General features: G+C 34.6%; 2 protein-coding genes and 1 pseudogene across 2 annotated transcripts; 1 reads left to right on the top strand and 2 right to left on the bottom strand.

The window, feature by feature from the left end:
• Positions 1 to 2,014: 2,014 nt before the first annotated feature.
• On the bottom strand, positions 2,015 to 4,151 carry LOC147988741 (uncharacterized). Its single transcript, XM_087546261.1, has 7 exons — positions 3,546 to 4,151; positions 3,241 to 3,439; positions 2,986 to 3,084; positions 2,629 to 2,867; positions 2,435 to 2,507; positions 2,181 to 2,282; positions 2,015 to 2,035 (listed from the first exon to the last, which is right to left on the bottom strand). The coding sequence occupies exons 1-7, from the start codon at positions 3,953 to 3,955 to the stop codon at positions 2,015 to 2,017; spliced, it is 1,143 nt and encodes a 380-aa protein (XP_087402387.1). The 5' UTR covers positions 3,956 to 4,151.
• A 5,626-nt stretch (positions 4,152 to 9,777) lies between these two features.
• LOC147988740 (protein FAR1-RELATED SEQUENCE 5-like) lies at positions 9,778 to 12,484 on the top strand (annotated as a pseudogene).
• Positions 12,485 to 16,217: 3,733 nt separating this feature from the next.
• LOC147988739 (uncharacterized) lies at positions 16,218 to 17,954 on the bottom strand. Its single transcript, XM_087546224.1, has 7 exons — positions 17,749 to 17,954; positions 17,444 to 17,642; positions 17,189 to 17,287; positions 16,832 to 17,070; positions 16,638 to 16,710; positions 16,384 to 16,485; positions 16,218 to 16,238 (listed from the first exon to the last, which is right to left on the bottom strand). The coding sequence occupies exons 1-7, from the start codon at positions 17,952 to 17,954 to the stop codon at positions 16,218 to 16,220; spliced, it is 939 nt and encodes a 312-aa protein (XP_087402350.1).

The following is a 17,954-nucleotide window of genomic DNA, read 5'->3' as shown; positions in this document are numbered from 1 at the left end:
TTTAATTTAGTAAACTATATTTGAATGTAGATGTTTTTTTTTTGAAAAAAATCGGATCTAGTGAGCTATATTTATATTGTAGTGAACTAAAATTATGTTGAACTGAAAAAATGTTGAATTTAGTCAACTGAAAAATTGATTTTAGTTCACTAAAATTTTGAAACTAGTGAATTAAAATTGAATTAAGTGAACTGTATTTGAATTTAGATTAAAAAAATTTAAAAACGGAACTAGTGAAATAGATTTTGAAATACATCTAGGTGGTTTTGAACGAAAAAAATGTATTTCACTAAAAAAAGAAATATAATGAGTTATATTCGAATCAAAGTGAACTAAAAATCTTTTTGATTGTAGTGAACAAAAAATTCAAAAATTGGTGAACTAAATTTGAATCGAATCCAAGTGAACTAAAATAATTCGGATTCTAGTGAATTAAAAGGAAGAAAAAAATTGTGAACTAGATTTGAATCAAAGTGAACTAAAAATCTTTTTGATTGTAGTGAACTAAAATTTGAAAAGTATTTAACTAAATTTGAATCGAATCCAAGTGAACTTAAAAAATTTGGATTTTAGTGAATTAAAGATTATGATGAACTAAAAAAAGTTTGAAACTAAAATTTTAGTTCACTAAAAGATTATGATGCAAACTATTCACCCATGCTCACACAAGGTAGGCTATAGCCCAATATGGGTTCTGGGTTCTGATTGTTGGTGTAGCTAACTAACATTTTTCTTAAAGAAAATAAGCTGCCTACAGTTGGACGCTGCATTTCTACACCAAGTCCAGATACTCTCGGGTGTGAATAGTAATTCGTTTAAAATAGAAGAAAAGTTCAAAAAATTCTGATTTTTTTGTGGTGCAAGATGGCCGAATGTGTGATGCCCCTGCTAAATTTGGTGGAGTTTGAACATTCGAAGAGCCCGTGACAAAAAAACATTTTTGGGCATATGAGTAAGTTTGAAAAAAAATGCAATGTTCATAGCCGAAATGGTCTCTTTTGGCATGAGCTCCTCGGATGTTGTTTGCCCACATATTTTTGCACACACCTGGCGCACTCAAGCATCTTGCATGCGAAAAATTTCAGACTTTTTTGTATTTTTTACTATTTATTTTGATTTATTGTTCATCGGGAAAATTAAGAAATTAAGAAATTTTAATATACTTTTTGATAACGTTTGTACATTCAAAAAAATGTTCATATATTTTTAGAGTATTTTTTCCAAAAATATCCATGCATTCAAAATATATTGATGAACCTTTATTTAGTTTCGTGCAAATATCATTTTTTAGAAAAACGTTTATGACAAAAAAAAAGTAGATGGGCAACAACAAAAACATCTCCTAAGGCGCCGGTTCGGTCTCCTGGCGCCCACTGAGGTGCCCGTACTGAGCTTTTGATTGGAAGCCCATTTTACTCGTTATGTCGGTATCTGGTTCGCTACCCTGTTTTTGTGCTTCGCTGTCCTGTTTTCTCCTCTACTGTTTCTGTGCTTCGTTGCCCTTCTGTTTCGCTGTTTCTTTTTCGTTGCCGTTTGTTTATTAGAAATTCCTTTCATTTGGTTGTAGCTTTTTTTCTAACGTCAGCGAGCACTCCTATTTTTCTTTGTAAAAAAAAGTTTTTTGTCTCGTCTTTTAGATAAAGAAAAAAATAGAGGGTGAATAAAAATAAAGAAATTGAATTTTCTTATTAAATATTTTGAAAGAAAAGTAACCAGATTTTGCTCGTGCCTTGTTTTGGAGAAGTAATTATTAAGCGAAAATTGACTATTTTTAGTATAGTTAAGGTAATCAAACAGAGAAGGAAGCATTGAATGTTTAGTACAACAGAACAAAAAATAAATATTTCAGACTTGTTTTGAACAAATGACCCCCTCAACATTTTCTTCATTCGAGTAGCACGAGAAGGAAATTAGTTCTCATTTGGTAGAGAAAAAAGTAAAATGGAGAAAAATGTTTATGTGATCAAAATGTGGTCATCTTGTATCTTGAACATGGTTTAAGCTGAATATTGATTCACCTGAATAGCCGGAAACCCTGTTTGTAAAAAAAATAGAAGAAGTTTGGTCAGTTTATTTAAGTAGAAAAAGAAAAAAAATAGTTTCTTGTTGTAGTTGAATATTATTATTTAATGTATTAAAATTAAAAATGTAGGGGGAGGTTTTCGAATGGCGGAACTAACGTGATTTTGTTGGAAAGCTTTGACCAATGGTAGTTGAACTTCACTGTTGGAACAAGTCGCTATTTCGTACAGAAAAATTTCTCTTAAGGCCTGTAGGTCATGCTGCAAAAAAATAAAAAGAAAGTAATTGTATTAGACACTCTCATTCTTTTTTTGAAAAAAATGTACGTTGAGTTTTATTTATTTGGAATATCAAGCATGTACTTTTTTAAATCAACAAATTATTTACATGGGCAGCTTGAAAAAGAACTTACAGTTGTGAATCCTGGCACTCCCATCCCCCGGTATGTTTTTAGAATTTGCAGGAGGAATATGCCGGTGTCGTACCTGAGTGATAAGAAAGAGAATTTACTAGGAGTTAGGAGTGCGCAAAAATATTACAAAGTGAAAAAAAATTAATTTGAAGTACAGTGCACAGAAAAAAAATGATTCTTTCTTTCTTTTCTACCTGAAATGAGTCTGGGGTACTGGAACAAAATGGTAGTCAAATTCTTTTATGTTGAATGCGATGCAATTTGGGTATGTTTTCGCAAACAGACTCTTGAAGTTGAATGTAACAGTGCTGATAATTGTAGTGAATTTGTTGTTTCCAGATCCATCAGGATTCATTATATCAAAGAACTTGCCACTGTCAAAGTTAGCAGTGATTACAATCCACTGTTTGTCATTGAAGCAAGGCAGATGAACCTGTTAGAAAAAAAAGAAGAAGGTACAGACATATTAGTAGAAATTGAAGAGTGGAACATAAAAATTTGGTGTTCAGTTTTCTTTTTAGAATGATTTGCTCGAAAAGATAGTTTCATACGAAGTTTGCGTTCTGTAAACTGAACCCAACAGTTGCTTCGCTTAACATGTCTGCGCATATTGGATCTGAATGGTTTAGTAAGGGTCTCATTAGAAGTTCCTGATGAAAAATGAAAAAATGAGAGTAAGTTTGTATGAATGTGTAGACAAAATAGGAATAATCACCAAATTAGTAGTTACACAAAAAAGTACATTAATTACTCATGTCTTCTTTGTGTGATGAAAAACCAAGATATGATAGAAGAAGAAAAATTACCATGTTTTCTATGCCGACGATATGGACAATAGGTTCGTTGCTTGGTATTAGACCCTGCCTTCCCCGATTGAGTAGATCTGTGTTGAGCATTTTAGAATAGCAATCCAAAGTGTGTGGGTTCATCCAGCCGCCTGGCCTCATTGAAACAGTCAAAGTTTTTTGATCGACCCACACGTTATCTATTTGGAATATCCTTTGGCTGTATAGAATAGAGTAAGTAATTTCAGGGTTGGTAGTAATGAAGCATGGTGGTGAAAATTAGTAAACAGAAAAAGAATACATAACCATGTACAAAACATTTTCACCTGATGTCTATATGAGGTAGAAGTGACGACATCATTTTGAAGAAATCTGCTTGAGCTGCTGTTGAGAAAATAACTTGTCTCGAATTGAGCTGAGTTGTTTTGTGCAATTCTGATGCTGAAGAGAAGTTCTGCATCGGTGGCTCCTCTGCTGCTGCTTTATCTCTGAGCAGACATTCAGCTTCGTAATCTTCTAGAACTTGGTACATGATAGGGTCTGGTATAGGGGTGCCGAATCTGTTGGCTGCTTTTTCTGAAGAATTGTGATAGGCCCTAAGTGGGTTGTTGCTATAGTGGAAATGAGTGTTGCTACCTGAATTCCTTACAAGAGATTCATAGTTGGTTTTGGGAAGGATTGATGAACAACCAGGAGGTGAATAATTTGCTTGGTAATTGTTTGGGACTTCTTGCATAGGGACTAAATTCAGGCTGTCTGTTATAGCGGTAAAAGAAGGGATGTCAATATCTGAATTATGTGGTTGACACGCATTGGATGTACTACCCAGGTTGTAGTTTTGAGTGGTTGGAAAACTTCTGGCAGGAGGCGCTGATTGCGAGCTTTTCGTATTCCTGGAAACATCTAGGGCAAGCGTAGTTGTTGAAACCGTACCTTGTTGCAAACAGTACAGTTTGCTATCTGATTGCATGATAGAAAAAGTCATTAGAAAAAGAAAAGGAACACTGTATTAAGGATAAAAATGGTGCAAAAAAAGAAACCTAATATGCAGAAATTCTAAGGAAAAAAGGGGGTAGTGAAGAAATAAACCTCTGCAGTTATGATTAGGTCTAACGAATTTCAGTTGGGTCAAACAGAATTTCTCTTTTGTGCAATCAATTTTGTCTGTTTCTTGCATCTCATTCGCTTCTGTGTGCGTATAGATGTAATCTTTGAGTACTGCATACAGTTTTAGAAAAAACAAAGAGAAAATGTATTAGATCGTGTTTCAACCTATGTATAAAAAAAGGAGAAACATGCTGGAAAAGAAAATATTTTAATTGAAAAAATTAGAATTACCTTGTAGGAAATCGATATCTGGGTAGTCATATTCTTTATTTATTTTATCGATGACGAACAAATCTTCAAAGGTTGGTGAGCTTTTCTGAAACAGGTCATCAATGCTTGATGAGTTTTCTAAAAGGAGGCACTCTGAGAATTTCTTGTCCAACCATTGAATGGATGAATCTCCATCTTCCTTTTCCCAGTTTGGAGGATTACTGTAAGGCATTGCGAAATCCAGGAAATCATGTGACGATAAAAAAGTTGTTGGATCCTTGAAGTATTTGTTTGAGTAGATTTGTTCAGCTTGCTGGTGTACTGAAATGTGGTTGTTCGGGGATGTAATTTGTTCATTTGCAGACTCTGTCATTTCATTGTTGATGTGGGTCAAACTGTTGGAGATTGTCGAATGGAGATCATCAATGTATCTTTCCGTTGTTGGAATGGAGTTTGATATTATCGTTTGCCAAAATTTCTTGGTCATATCTTCAAGCATTGCCTTCTCCTGAAGGGTATTCACATTAATAAAAATTACTTTGCATATATATGTGCGTGACATGTCAATATATCAGCAAAAAAAAATATAACTATATTTAAAATGATGAATGTATCATACATGATAAGAAGAAAATGGAAGAATGGAATAATGAAAAGTTTCCAACCTGTAAGTTGTAGATTGATGGAAATTTGGAACTGATGTACTGTAGAATACATGTAGGGAGTTTGTTTATTCCTTCATTTGATATATTGTTGAATGGAGTTGATGAAATATGTTTCAACTGTTTTGCATCATAAATGAACCGAAAAAAAATGTTAGAGAACAGACCTACATAGAATACATATATGTGGAGGACAAAAAATGTAAAAGAAAGGAAAGTCTGATTGTAAAATTATTAGAGAAGGTAAAAGAGTTTTTGTTGTAAAAACACTTATCGGAAGTCTTCCGCACTGAAGGTGTACACCGTGCATTGTGTCTAGGGCTGTGAAAGTTTTTAGCAAGCTAGATGACCACAATGGGAGTCTTGGCAGTATGTCGATAGGGAACTTGAATTCAGAAGTAATTAAGAATTCGAAGTGCGCAACCTGATATTAGGAACAAATATTTGTAAGTTAAATTGTTTAAAAGAAAAGAGTTGGATGCAGTCAAAAATTAAATGAAGAAAAAGTGATCTTAGGTTCATAATTTTAGTGTAAACTTACCACCAAGATTAGTTTGCAGCCTCCAGGATAAAATGCCTTCTTCTGGTGATGACCTGACTTAATTTTTTTTATTTGATGTACTAGGTAGGATAGAGTTGAAAGGCACCAGTTGTATTTGCCAGCAGAACTAATGTTTTGCAGAGCACTGTAGAATTTCTTTGATGGGGAACCTTTCGCATTAGGAGGAATCAAGCTTGAGATAGTGAGGAGCAAGAATATAGTAGAGAAATTTTCTTTGGAAATGTTGTCCGTAATCATCGCAATAAGATGCTCTGTAGTAGGTGCTGATGATTGTACAAAGTTATTGATAATATCTACACATTCTTTGGTTGGTGTAGAATTTATTGGTAAGCCACCAGCAGGAATTCCAAGGATTTTATGAACAATAGATGTGTTGAATTCAAAATTGAATCCATTCCTCAGTTCCAGAGTGCATGTTGCAGTATTGAATTGTAATGCAAGCCACATGAAAATAGCATCAATGTTGCAGGCGCAACTGATTTGTAGCAGTGAAGCAAAACCAAGTTTTCGAACTATGTTCTTCTGAGTATCATTAAGTTCAGACAGAAATTTAACAAACAACTAGAGGTTGTCTTCATTGCTGACATCCTACATAGGGAATAGATAGGTTGTGTGTTAGTTTTTTGTTTTTTTATGTGTATGTCCTAAATAATTAAATTGTAAGAATTATGTACGGTTACTATTTATTAAAAAATTGAAACGGATGTCAGTGAAATAATTGAGTCAGTAGTAGCCCCCTGGTAGTTGTTTTTCTGGCCTCTACATGCACCTTCTTTCTTTTGGGAGGATTATTCCCATTCTCTTCATTTGGAAGCAGATGTTGGTTGTTCCTCTTCTTTGCTGACATTTCTTCCATTTAGTTGAATTCCTGGAAAATTGAATAACTGAACAAATTAGGAGTTGTGTTCTTCTAAAGAAAAAAGGACAACATTACTATAGTTGTATTTATAGTACTTGTTTGCAGGTATGAAAAGTAACAAAAATGTGTTTCACTAATTTTGTGCGGATTGTCAAAAAGAGGTATTTCTGTTGTTCATTTGTCCTGTTTTACATATAGAAAATAACTTAAAACAAGAAGTAATTCCGTTGGACTGCAGTACATTCTCAAAAAATGGGATTTATGTTGTTCCCAACTCATATCTACAGAAGAAAAAACTTTTTATAAAAAAGATAAAAATTAAGTGATGTATTCCGAAGTGATATCTCATAGGTTTGTTCGTAAATTCAGAAAGAAATTAGGGTGTATACTACATTCAGAAAGAAAAATGTTTGTGGCTCGTACTATAACGAACTAGACCTCATAGTTGGTTCGTCTGTTTCGCAATAAGGTTTAAAAACTCGGATAAAAATCATAGTCGCAGTAGTAGAGCCGCGACGCGAATGCAACTCACATGCCATGGACCAACTTCTCTGTCATCACGATGAGTAAACAGTCCAAAACGTGATTGGATAGCGTGGAGGCCGACAGAGAAGAAGATCCTGGCGTTGCAAATCGATCGGACGGTTGATGGGTCACAGAGGCCATGGATGGCCGGGGGAGACGAATAATCTAGCATCTTGTGAGAGACCTCTCTAAGATGATGTGAAAATAGAAAACATCAAAATAGCTACTTAATGTTTTAACTCAGAGACCTAAATGAAGCTAGCTGGCATGGTAATCCCCATAGATACAGGCAGCGGAAGAAACGGAGCTTCCACGCACACGGTCGACGGATCAACGAACTACCGCTCGACAGAGGGAGCTGCCGGATAGCAGCCACGGCACACATCGGGCACGCACGGTGGGCACAAATCCAACGCCCCGCATGAACGTGAATCAAAAGCTATAGAAAATCAAAACGCAAAAAAGGGAGCGGAATCATGACCGTAGTGGTAAGAAAAGGGATTATATGGGTGAATTACCTTTTGGATCTGATATTGGGAACTTAGTTGAAGCCGAGGATCTAGTTCATGATGCAGAACCTGGGAAAAAAATCGCTAGAGAGCGGAGTTTTGGATGAAGAAAGGGGAAAGTGGATTCTAGTTTGCAATTAGACCCCTTTGACAGTAGGCCACAGGTTGGTCCCACATGTAAGACTTCGTTCCGAGGCGGTTTAGTCGCTGAAACAGTGACTCCACATTACTTTTAAAAAATTTATAGAAAGAACGGGGAGGAAAATAGAAAGAGTCTTATATATGTTTCTTTAGTGGTAGAAATAGGAAGATACGCGGAGGACTCAGGGGCGACGGCTGCGGCGGCTGCTTCTAGGTCGCGCGCCAGATTTGCCACCCTGTAGAAATCAACTAGTGGATTATATCTTCTGTGTTGACCGACCGTGGAGCTACTCTGGTGATTCTTCTTACTAGATTATTTCTTCTATAGTTGATTGTGTAGTCTATTTTCTTTTTTGAGTACACAAAAATTGCTGCTATGCTTTATTAGAAAGCAATCATCCCGTTTGCTAGACAGGAACAAAAAAATATGAAAAAATAATTAAAAATAAAAAAACAGTATAGTCGATAGGTTATATAATTGCTCTAATTTTGGTATATAGTGACTGGTCAATGGAAATTATTTCAGGTTCAGAACTAGAAAAAAAATGTCTATTGAAATTTAGAAGTAAAGTTTGTCTTAGGGATTTGGATATATTTTATGTATATGTTTGAAGATTTTTGGAAAAACAAATTAGTATTGTTTACGAAAAATAAACTAGCAGGTTCTCATATTTTCTTTTGATAAAAATTCTCTGGTTTACTTGTGTTGTTCTCACATTTAGGTGTGACAAAAAAACATTTATATGGCACCTGGTGCTTTTTACTGCAGTGGTTCAAAGTAGTCTGAAGTCTTCCCCCATGTCTTGTACAGAAGTTTACCTCATGAAATTCATTTATGTTGCCTGGAGACCGTTTGGCACTACAGATCTTGTTTCCCCCTATAGGAAATCAGACAAGAATTTCGTCCAACTCACACATGCTTCACCGGTGGTTGTCTTGGTGTTGTTGTATTATTGAAAGAGATGAATGCAGTACAATATATCAAAACCGAACATCATAATGAAATGTGTTTTTTTCAGAACACTGATAAAAACACACACCCTAATTAACAGACGGCAAAAAACTTGAGTTGTGGAATTTCAAGATTGACAGAGAAAAAAGAAAGGCTCGTGATAAACTTTTCTAGATCTCGCTCACCTAGGCTGGAACTTTGTGGAAACCCAAACAACAAATCTGTATGGTTAAAAACACTTATATATAGGCAAGCCGAATTGTTCTTAGTAGGTTCTTTTTTGTCCAGTAAATTTCAAAGTGTGGATATTTTCCTCTGTAGGTTCTTACTTTGGGAGTCTGAATATTTTCCTCTGTTTACTTGCGTGGTTCTTGCCTTTTTGCTATGGTAGTCTGATTATTTTTAACTTGTTTCTTTGCAGGTTCTTTCCAAAAAGAAATTACCAGCAGTTCGAAAACGGAAAGGGATGAACCAAAAAGAAACACCACAGAGTTTGCGTGAGCCTGGGAAAGAAAGTATTGAACCGAAGGAATCATCTGGGGTGAGTATGAAAAAACATATCTCTGAAAAATCCTGTTAGAAGGTGACCTAAACTGAATTTTTTTGTGCACTATATATCAGGAATGAAGTGGTACTGTATATGAGAAAATGTTCTTTATATTAACTAAAAAGTATGTCGCTTGTTTTTTCATGACCAGGTTTGCGATGTGATGCTTGAATTTGACCAATTTGTGCAGTACCATGAGATGAAGAAGAAAACAGAGGTTTGTACCGTGAGAATTAGTTGAAAAGCACACCAAAACATTTGTTGAACTGTTTTTCTTTCTTTTTGGTTTGCTAATTCTCATAAATATTATATTGCACAGGAATTTGTTAGTAGTCAAGACAAAATTGTGAGCCAAGGAACACTCAGTAGCAGCCAGGAAGAAGATCAGCGAACTCAGATCGAAAAAATGATGAGGTTCAGATTCATAAAGTGGTACAGTGTGAGAAGTATGATGATCTTATTCTGATAGCAAATGATACTGGCAATGAAGATGTGAGAATAGTTTCTTCAAAAACTTTGCTTGGTTTTCTTTTCTACTAATATTGATATTGCCAGTTTATGAATTGAATTTTGATGAATGAATGTTTTTGAATAGGTCCGAAACAGTTACGTTGATGAATCAGGTTCTACATCGGCTGTCATAATTGTGAACACAGAGACTTTGAATGGGAAAAATCTTTGTTGTACAAGCACAGAAAGGGGGAAAGATGATGCAGGACATCCTAGTGAACAGGTAAATAGCCTTATTTAATTCAAAAAAAGAGTGCCAGCACTTGTGGGTTTAAAAAAATCTTGTTGTTACATGAATAAAAAATTATTTGTGTTAAGAATGATAGAAAAAAAGTTGAGCATTGATTTAGATTAGATAATTGTTGCTTGCGCGTGTAAATAAATTAGTGCTATAAAAATTTAAAAGATTTTTTCCTAAACAGTATTTATATCTTAGTCTATGGTGTGATATGGATTGGTTGTATTTACTGTTTGTAATGTTCTTCCAGGAACAACATTATAGTGAGGACGCTTGTGTCCCTTCGGATGATTGCATGAGCAAAAAAAGATTCTGATGATGAGTTAACTGAAAATGAAGCAAAATCGGAAGAGTACTTGTTCCCTACGCCAGATGAGATGGAGAATACAAGTACACCTGAAGTAGGGAAAGTATTCTCTAGTCTAGAAGAGGCTGTCAGATTTGTCAACATTTATGCTCATATCAGTGGGTTTGGTATCAAAAAAGGGAGGAATTATAGAAACAGGAAGATTACCATTTGTTGCTGCAAAAGTAGAAAAACAGAGCCCAATGCAGTAGGGGTGAGGAAGCGCAGGAGGAATGTGGTCGTTAGGACAAACTGTCAGATGCATGTTACAGTAAGCTTACAAGATGGATAATGGATTATTACTTCCCAAGATCTTGAACATAATCATGATTTGGTATGTTCGCCTACATTGACCAAATTCTTCCTAAGTCATAGGAGCATGAATGAAGCTGAAAAACTTCTCTCGAGGCTGTTACAAGAACATAGAATTAAGCCAAGGAAGATAATGAGTATTTTTAGGAAGCTGTCTGGTGGAATATTGGGTAACATTACATTCGATGTCAAGAAACTTGACAACCTGAAACAGGAAGATCATGAAAAGAGAAGGAACAGGACATTGAACACACTCTGGAGTATATTGAAAAACTGCAAATTGACAAGCCTGGTTTTGTATACAAGGCTCAAAGAAACGCATCCAACTCAGTGCTTAGCTTGTTCTGGACAGACTCAAGATCAAGGCTGGACTATTTGCTGTTTGGAGATATAATATCATTTGATACAACGTTCAGCGCTAATAAGTACAATATGCCCTTTGCACCCATTATTGGAGTTAATGGCCACTCGAGAACAATCGTTTTTGGTTGGGCCCTTTTGCAGAATGAGCAGGCAGACACATTTAAATGGTTGTTTGAAACTTTTGTTGAAGTGATGGGTGGAAAAAAACCTAGAGTAGTACTTACTGATCAAGATGCTGCAATGAAGAAAGCTGTTCCAAAAGTGTTCCCAGATGCACTCCATAGGTTCTGTATTTGGCATGTTAGAAGGAAAGCAAGAGAAAATTTGGGTGCATACATGTCAATTAAGAAAGGAATGGAACAAGACCTTGACTATTGTATCATGCAGTCCATGACTGTTGAAGAGTTTGAAATGAATTGGAAAGAAATGGAGCTAAAGCATAGTTGTGGAAAGCATGCTCACATTAAGCGCATGTGGGAGAATAGAGAATACTTTGTTCCTGCTTATTTCCAAGAAGTGTTCTGCCCGTTCATTAGGTCTACCAGCAGAAGTGAGAGCTTCAACTCGAATTTCAAGGACTATGTTTTGCGAAAGGATACAATAGAAACTTTCCTTCTTCAGTATGAATTATTCCAGGAAAATGTGATGCACATAGAGGATCAAGATAGGTTCTTGTCTAATGAAAAAGTACCTATCATGTGGGGATATCAGCGGGTTGAGCGTCATGCAGCTGAAATTTACACCAGAGCTATATATACCAAGTTCTTGACTGAAATGTTAAATTCAACTGCTTTCGGGGTTAATGAGATTGTGAAGAACGAATCATATGAATTAAAAAGGAACTTTCCATACGAAAATCCATAGTTTGACAGGGAAATCTTTGCTGTGCAAGTAAATCGAGAAAAGGAAGAATTTGTGTGCAATTGTGGGAAGTTTGAGAGGGATGGTATTCTTTGTTGCCACATCCTTAGATTGTTTACGCAGTTTGACATGCTCAAGATACCTGACCAATATATTGTTCCAAGATGGACTAGAGAATTTAGGGAGAAGGAATTACAGAAACACAAGTCTAGTGCCCTTGGTATTAATGGAGAAGACCAGTCACACAATGCTGTCAGATATGCCATCATGATGAATACAGTGGGGGAGGTATGCTCTGACATAAGTCATGATTCACATTTTTGTCAAGAGCTAATGGATGTAGTTAATGCTGTTCATAGTAAGTATCTTCTAGGCAAGCAACAAACCGCAGAAGGGGATAAAACTTATGAACAAACAGTGAACGAAGCATGTGTTAGTGAGCCTTTGAAAGATCCGGCTGTAATAAACAACAAGTCAGTGAGGAAAGGGAACAGATTGAAGAGCCGATCCGAGAGAGAAGGGTGGAAAAAGGCTGCTGATAAACAGAAGAAATCTATTTGAAGATAATGATTGAATAGAATTAAAAAAAGTGAAATAGAACTTGTTTACAATGGTTCATTTGACAATGTGTTTCCGTTTTTGAGGATTTTTATTTTTACGTAGAATTTTCTCTGTTTACAGTAGGAGTTTTGGTTTGATGGTTGACATAGTAGTATAATTAATGAGAATGGACAAAGACATTGAAAGGTTTTTGCCTGGTGTTATCACGTTGAAAACTTTAGGTGTACATAGTTTATTTTTTGTCTGGTGTTATTTTTGTCTGGTGTTAACATAGTTTATTTTTGGTTTTTGCCTGGTGTTATTACGTTGGAACTGTTGTGTTATGAAATAGATTTCTACAATCCAGTTTAATCGTAATGTTTTTGTCTGAAAAATTGTAGTCTGCTGGTGTTCAAGTTTGAAACTATTAGTGCGACGTGTCATCAAATGTACTTTAAAAAAATTTGTAGAATCTATATAGGAAGAAGTTTTCCATTTGTCTTGACTAGTGAAGGAGATCTTCATGTATAGATTCTTTTCTGTTTGTACTGTATAAGTGAAGCGAACCTGTCGTGATTAGTACCATTACATGTGCTGTTTATTTTTGCTGTTTCTGGCAAAACATTTGCACCGAACATGTGGTTAATCCCAGTGAAAAGCGAAGCTATATTTCGGTTCGTGAACTGGGAAAAACCTGGGAACTATTAACATTGTCATGTACTAGACATTTTTCGGGTCAAGCATTGTTTTAGTTTGCCAAAGTGCAAAATCTGGTTTTAATTCTTCTTTGCTAGTGCATGTACAACATCTATGTTTTGATGTAAACTAGGGAAACTAGCTTGTCATGCAGCATTGTTTTGGTTTTCCTTTGTGTTAGGGATTATTTGGCTCAAAGAAAGCACTGGGTTACAAAAATATTTTGACAAACTTTGTAAACCTGTTGATATGCCAGGTTGTTCATAACAATCTTTGTATGTGCAAGTGTTGTGCTTCTAGAAAGATGTATGTGCAAAGTATTTCATTCTGCTTTCACTAACATTATGCTCGTGCAAAATATCAACGAGTATTACTCCTTTCTTTGACCTAAAAATTTCCGTCATAGTAAACCCCTCAAGTTTGGGAATGGTAGGAACTTCGGCCAAGTTAGTGAACATTACTTCCTTGAACTACTGAAATAAAAAAATCCAAGTGAACTAAAATAATTCGGATTGTAGTGAACTAAAAAAAGGAAAAAAATAGTGAACTAGATTTGAATCAAAGTGAACTAAAAATCTTTTTGATTGTAGTGAACTAAATGAACTTATTATCAAAATCGATGAACTCTTTTTTCAAATTCGACGAACTTTTTTATTCTAAATCAACGAACACTTTTCATAATTGATGAACTCTTTTTTCAATACCGATGAACTTTTTTCCAAATCGATGAACTCTTTTTCAAAATTGATGAACTATTTTTCAAAATTGACGAACTTTTTTCCTAATCGATGAACTCTTTTTCAAAATTGATAAACTTTTTTCAAAAATCTCACGCTTGGCGGATTTTTAAAATTGTTGGATTCGGTGAACTAGTGAACTTTTCTCAAAATAAATCAATGTGAACTAATTTTTTCTACTCTAGTTCACTAAAATTATGATGAACTAAAAACGTTTGGATTCGATGAACTAAAAAAAAGAATCCCAACTGAAGTAAATTATTTTCAATTTTAGTGAACTAAAATTTTTCAAACTAATGAACTAAATTTTAATTTAGTAAACTATATTTGAATGTAGATGTTTTTTTTTTGAAAAAAATCGGATCTAGTGAGCTATATTTATATTGTAGTGAACTAAAATTATGTTGAACTGAAAAAATGTTGAATTTAGTCAACTGAAAAATTGATTTTAGTTCACTAAAATTTTGAAACTAGTGAATTAAAATTGAATTAAGTGAACTGTATTTGAATTTAGATTAAAAAAATTTAAAAACGGAACTAGTGAAATAGATTTTGAAATACATCTAGGTGGTTTTGAACAAAAAAAATGTATTTCACTAAAAAAAGAAATATAATGAGTTATATTCGAATCAAAGTGAACTAAAAATCTTTTTGATTGTAGTGAACAAAAAATTCAAAAATTGGTGAACTAAATTTGAATCGAATCCAAGTGAACTAAAATAATTCGGATTCTAGTGAATTAAAAGGAAGAAAAAAATTGTGAACTAGATTTGAATCAAAGTGAACTAAAAATCTTTTTGATTGTAGTGAACTAAAATTTGAAAAGTATTTAACTAAATTTGAATCGAATCCAAGTGAACTTAAAAAATTTGGATTTTAGTGAATTAAAGATTATGATGAACTAAAAAAAGTTTGAAACTAAAATTTTAGTTCACTAAAATATTATGATGCAAACTATTCACCCATGCTCACACAAGGTAGGCTATAGCCCAATATGGGTTCTGGGTTCTGATTGTTGGTGTAGCTAACTAACATTTTTCTTAAAGAAAATAAGCTGCCTACAGTTGGACGCTGCATTTCTACACCAGGTCCAGATACTCTCGGGTGTGAATAGTAATTCGTTTAAAATAGAAGAAAAGTTCAAAAAATTCTGATTTTTTTGTGGTGCAAGATGGCCGAATGTGTGATGCCCCTGCTAAATTTGGTGGAGTTTGAACATTCGAAGAGCCCGTGACAAAAAAACATTTTTGGGCATATGAGTAAGTTTGAAAAAAAATGCAATGTTCATAGCCGAAATGGTCTCTTTTGGCATGAGCTCCTCGGATGTTGTTTGCCCACATATTTTTGCACACACCTGGCGCACCCAAGCATCTTGCATGCGAAAAATTTCAGACTTTTTTGTATTTTTTACTATTTATTTTGATTTATTGTTCATCGGGAAAATTAAGAAATTAAGAAATTTTAATATACTTTTTGATAACGTTTGTACATTCAAAAAAATGTTCATATATTTTTAGAGTATTTTTTCCAAAAATATCCATGCATTCAAAATATATTGATGAACCTTTATTTAGTTTCGTGCAAATATCATTTTTTAGAAAAACGTTTATGACAAAAAAAAAGTAGATGGGCAACAACAAAAACATCTCCTAAGGCGCCGGTTCGGTCTCCTGGCGCCCACTGAGGTGCCCGTACTGAGCTTTTGATTGGAAGCCCATTTTACTCGTTATGTCGGTATCTGGTTCGCTACCCTGTTTTTGTGCTTCGCTGTCCTGTTTTCTCCTCTACTGTTTCTGTGCTTCGTTGCCCTTCTGTTTCGCTGTTTCTTTTTCGTTGCCGTTTGTTTATTAGAAATTCCTTTCATTTGGTTGTAGCTTTTTTTCTAACGTCAGCGAGCACTCCTATTTTTCTTTGTAAAAAAAAGTTTTTTGTCTCGTCTTTTAGATAAAGAAAAAAATAGAGGGTGAATAAAAATAAAGAAATTGAATTTTCTTATTAAATATTTTGAAAGAAAAGTAACCAGATTTTGCTCGTGCCTTGTTTTGGAGAAGTAATTATTAAGCGAAAATTGACTATTTTTAGTATAGTTAAGGTAATCAAACAGAGAAGGAAGCATTGAATGTTTAGTACAACAGAACAAAAAATAAATATTTCAGACTTGTTTTGAACAAATGACCCCCTCAACATTTTCTTCATTCGAGTAGCACGAGAAGGAAATTAGTTCTCATTTGGTAGAGAAAAAAGTAAAATGGAGAAAAATGTTTATGTGATCAAAATGTGGTCATCTTGTATCTTGAACATGGTTTAAGCTGAATATTGATTCACCTGAATAGCCGGAAACCCTGTTTGTAAAAAAAATAGAAGAAGTTTGGTCAGTTTATTTAAGTAGAAAAAGAAAAAAAATAGTTTCTTGTTGTAGTTGAATATTATTATTTAATGTATTAAAATTAAAAATGTAGGGGGAGGTTTTCGAATGGCGGAACTAACGTGATTTTGTTGGAAAGCTTTGACCAATGGTAGTTGAACTTCACTGTTGGAACAAGTCGCTATTTCGTACAGAAAAATTTCTCTTAAGGCCTGTAGGTCATGCTGCAAAAAAATAAAAAGAAAGTAATTGTATTAGACACTCTCATTCTTTTTTTGAAAAAAATGTACGTTGAGTTTTATTTATTTGGAATATCAAGCATGTACTTTTTTAAATCAACAAATTATTTACATGGGCAGCTTGAAAAAGAACTTACAGTTGTGAATCCTGGCACTCCCATCCCCCGGTATGTTTTTAGAATTTGCAGGAGGAATATGCCGGTGTCGTACCTGAGTGATAAGAAAGAGAATTTACTAGGAGTTAGGAGTGCGCAAAAATATTACAAAGTGAAAAAAAATTAATTTGAAGTACAGTGCACAGAAAAAAAATGATTCTTTCTTTCTTTTCTACCTGAAATGAGTCTGGGGTACTGGAACAAAATGGTAGTCAAATTCTTTTATGTTGAATGCGATGCAATTTGGGTATGTTTTCGCAAACAGACTCTTGAAGTTGAATGTAACAGTGCTGATAATTGTAGTGAATTTGTTGTTTCCAGATCCATCAGGATTCATTATATCAAAGAACTTGCCACTGTCAAAGTTAGCAGTGATTACAATCCACTGTTTGTCATTGAAGCAAGGCAGATGAACCTGTTAGAAAAAAAAGAAGAAGGTACAGACATATTAGTAGAAATTGAAGAGTGGAACATAAAAATTTGGTGTTCAGTTTTCTTTTTAGAATGATTTGCTCGAAAAGATAGTTTCATACGAAGTTTGCGTTCTGTAAACTGAACCCAACAGTTGCTTCGCTTAACATGTCTGCGCATATTGGATCTGAATGGTTTAGTAAGGGTCTCATTAGAAGTTCCTGATGAAAAATGAAAAAATGAGAGTAAGTTTGTATGAATGTGTAGACAAAATAGGAATAATCACCAAATTAGTAGTTACACAAAAAAGTACATTAATTACTCATGTCTTCTTTGTGTGATGAAAAACCAAGATATGATAGAAGAAGAAAAATTACCATGTTTTCTATGCCGACGATATGGACAATAGGTTCGTTGCTTGGTATTAGACCCTGCCTTCCCCGATTGAGTAGATCTGTGTTGAGCATTTTAGAATAGCAATCCAAAGTGTGTGGGTTCATCCAGCCGCCTGGCCTCATTGAAACAGTCAAAGTTTTTTGATCGACCCACACGTTATCTATTTGGAATATCCTTTGGCTGTATAGAATAGAGTAAGTAATTTCAGGGTTGGTAGTAATGAAGCATGGTGGTGAAAATTAGTAAACAGAAAAAGAATACATAACCATGTACAAAACATTTTCACCTGATGTCTATATGAGGTAGAAGTGACGACATCATTTTGAAGAAATCTGCTTGAGCTGCTGTTGAGAAAATAACTTGTTTCGAATTGAGCTGAGTTGTTTTGTGCAATTCTGATGCTGAAGAGAAGTTCTGCATCGGTGGCTCCTCTGCTGCTGCTTTATCTCTGAGCAGACATTCAGCTTCGTAATCTTCTAGAACTTGGTACAT

The sequence above is a fragment of the Triticum urartu genome, chromosome 1A (genome assembly GCF_056163025.1).
Source record: "Triticum urartu cultivar PI428250 chromosome 1A, HENAU_Tu73, whole genome shotgun sequence".
Classification (NCBI taxonomy): Eukaryota; Viridiplantae; Streptophyta; class Magnoliopsida; order Poales; family Poaceae; genus Triticum; species Triticum urartu.
The sequence above is the reverse complement of the archived record's forward strand: the minus strand, read 5'-3'. Positions and strand labels throughout refer to the sequence as shown.

What these genes read in the sequence shown, in the direction of transcription:
- LOC147988741 (XM_087546261.1), bottom strand. Translation starts at nt 3,955, where the DNA reads ATGCAAGAAGTCCCAAACAATTACCAAGCAAATTATTCACCTCCTGGT. An exon ending in CTACCTCATATAGACATCAG is followed by an intron (nt 3,440 to 3,545) that starts GTGAAAATGTTT and finishes TATTCTATACAG; the next exon opens with CCAAAGGATATTCCAAATAG. An exon ending in GTACCCCAGACTCATTTCAG is followed by an intron (nt 2,508 to 2,628) that starts GTAGAAAAGAAA and finishes CTTATCACTCAG; the next exon opens with GTACGACACCGGCATATTCC.
- LOC147988739 (XM_087546224.1), bottom strand. Translation starts at nt 17,954, where the DNA reads ATGTACCAAGTTCTAGAAGATTACGAAGCTGAATGTCTGCTCAGAGAT. An exon ending in CTACCTCATATAGACATCAG is followed by an intron (nt 17,643 to 17,748) that starts GTGAAAATGTTT and finishes TATTCTATACAG; the next exon opens with CCAAAGGATATTCCAAATAG. An exon ending in AAGCTTTCCAACAAAATCAC is followed by an intron (nt 16,239 to 16,383) that starts GTTAGTTCCGCC and finishes TTTTACAAACAG; the next exon opens with GGTTTCCGGCTATTCAGGTG.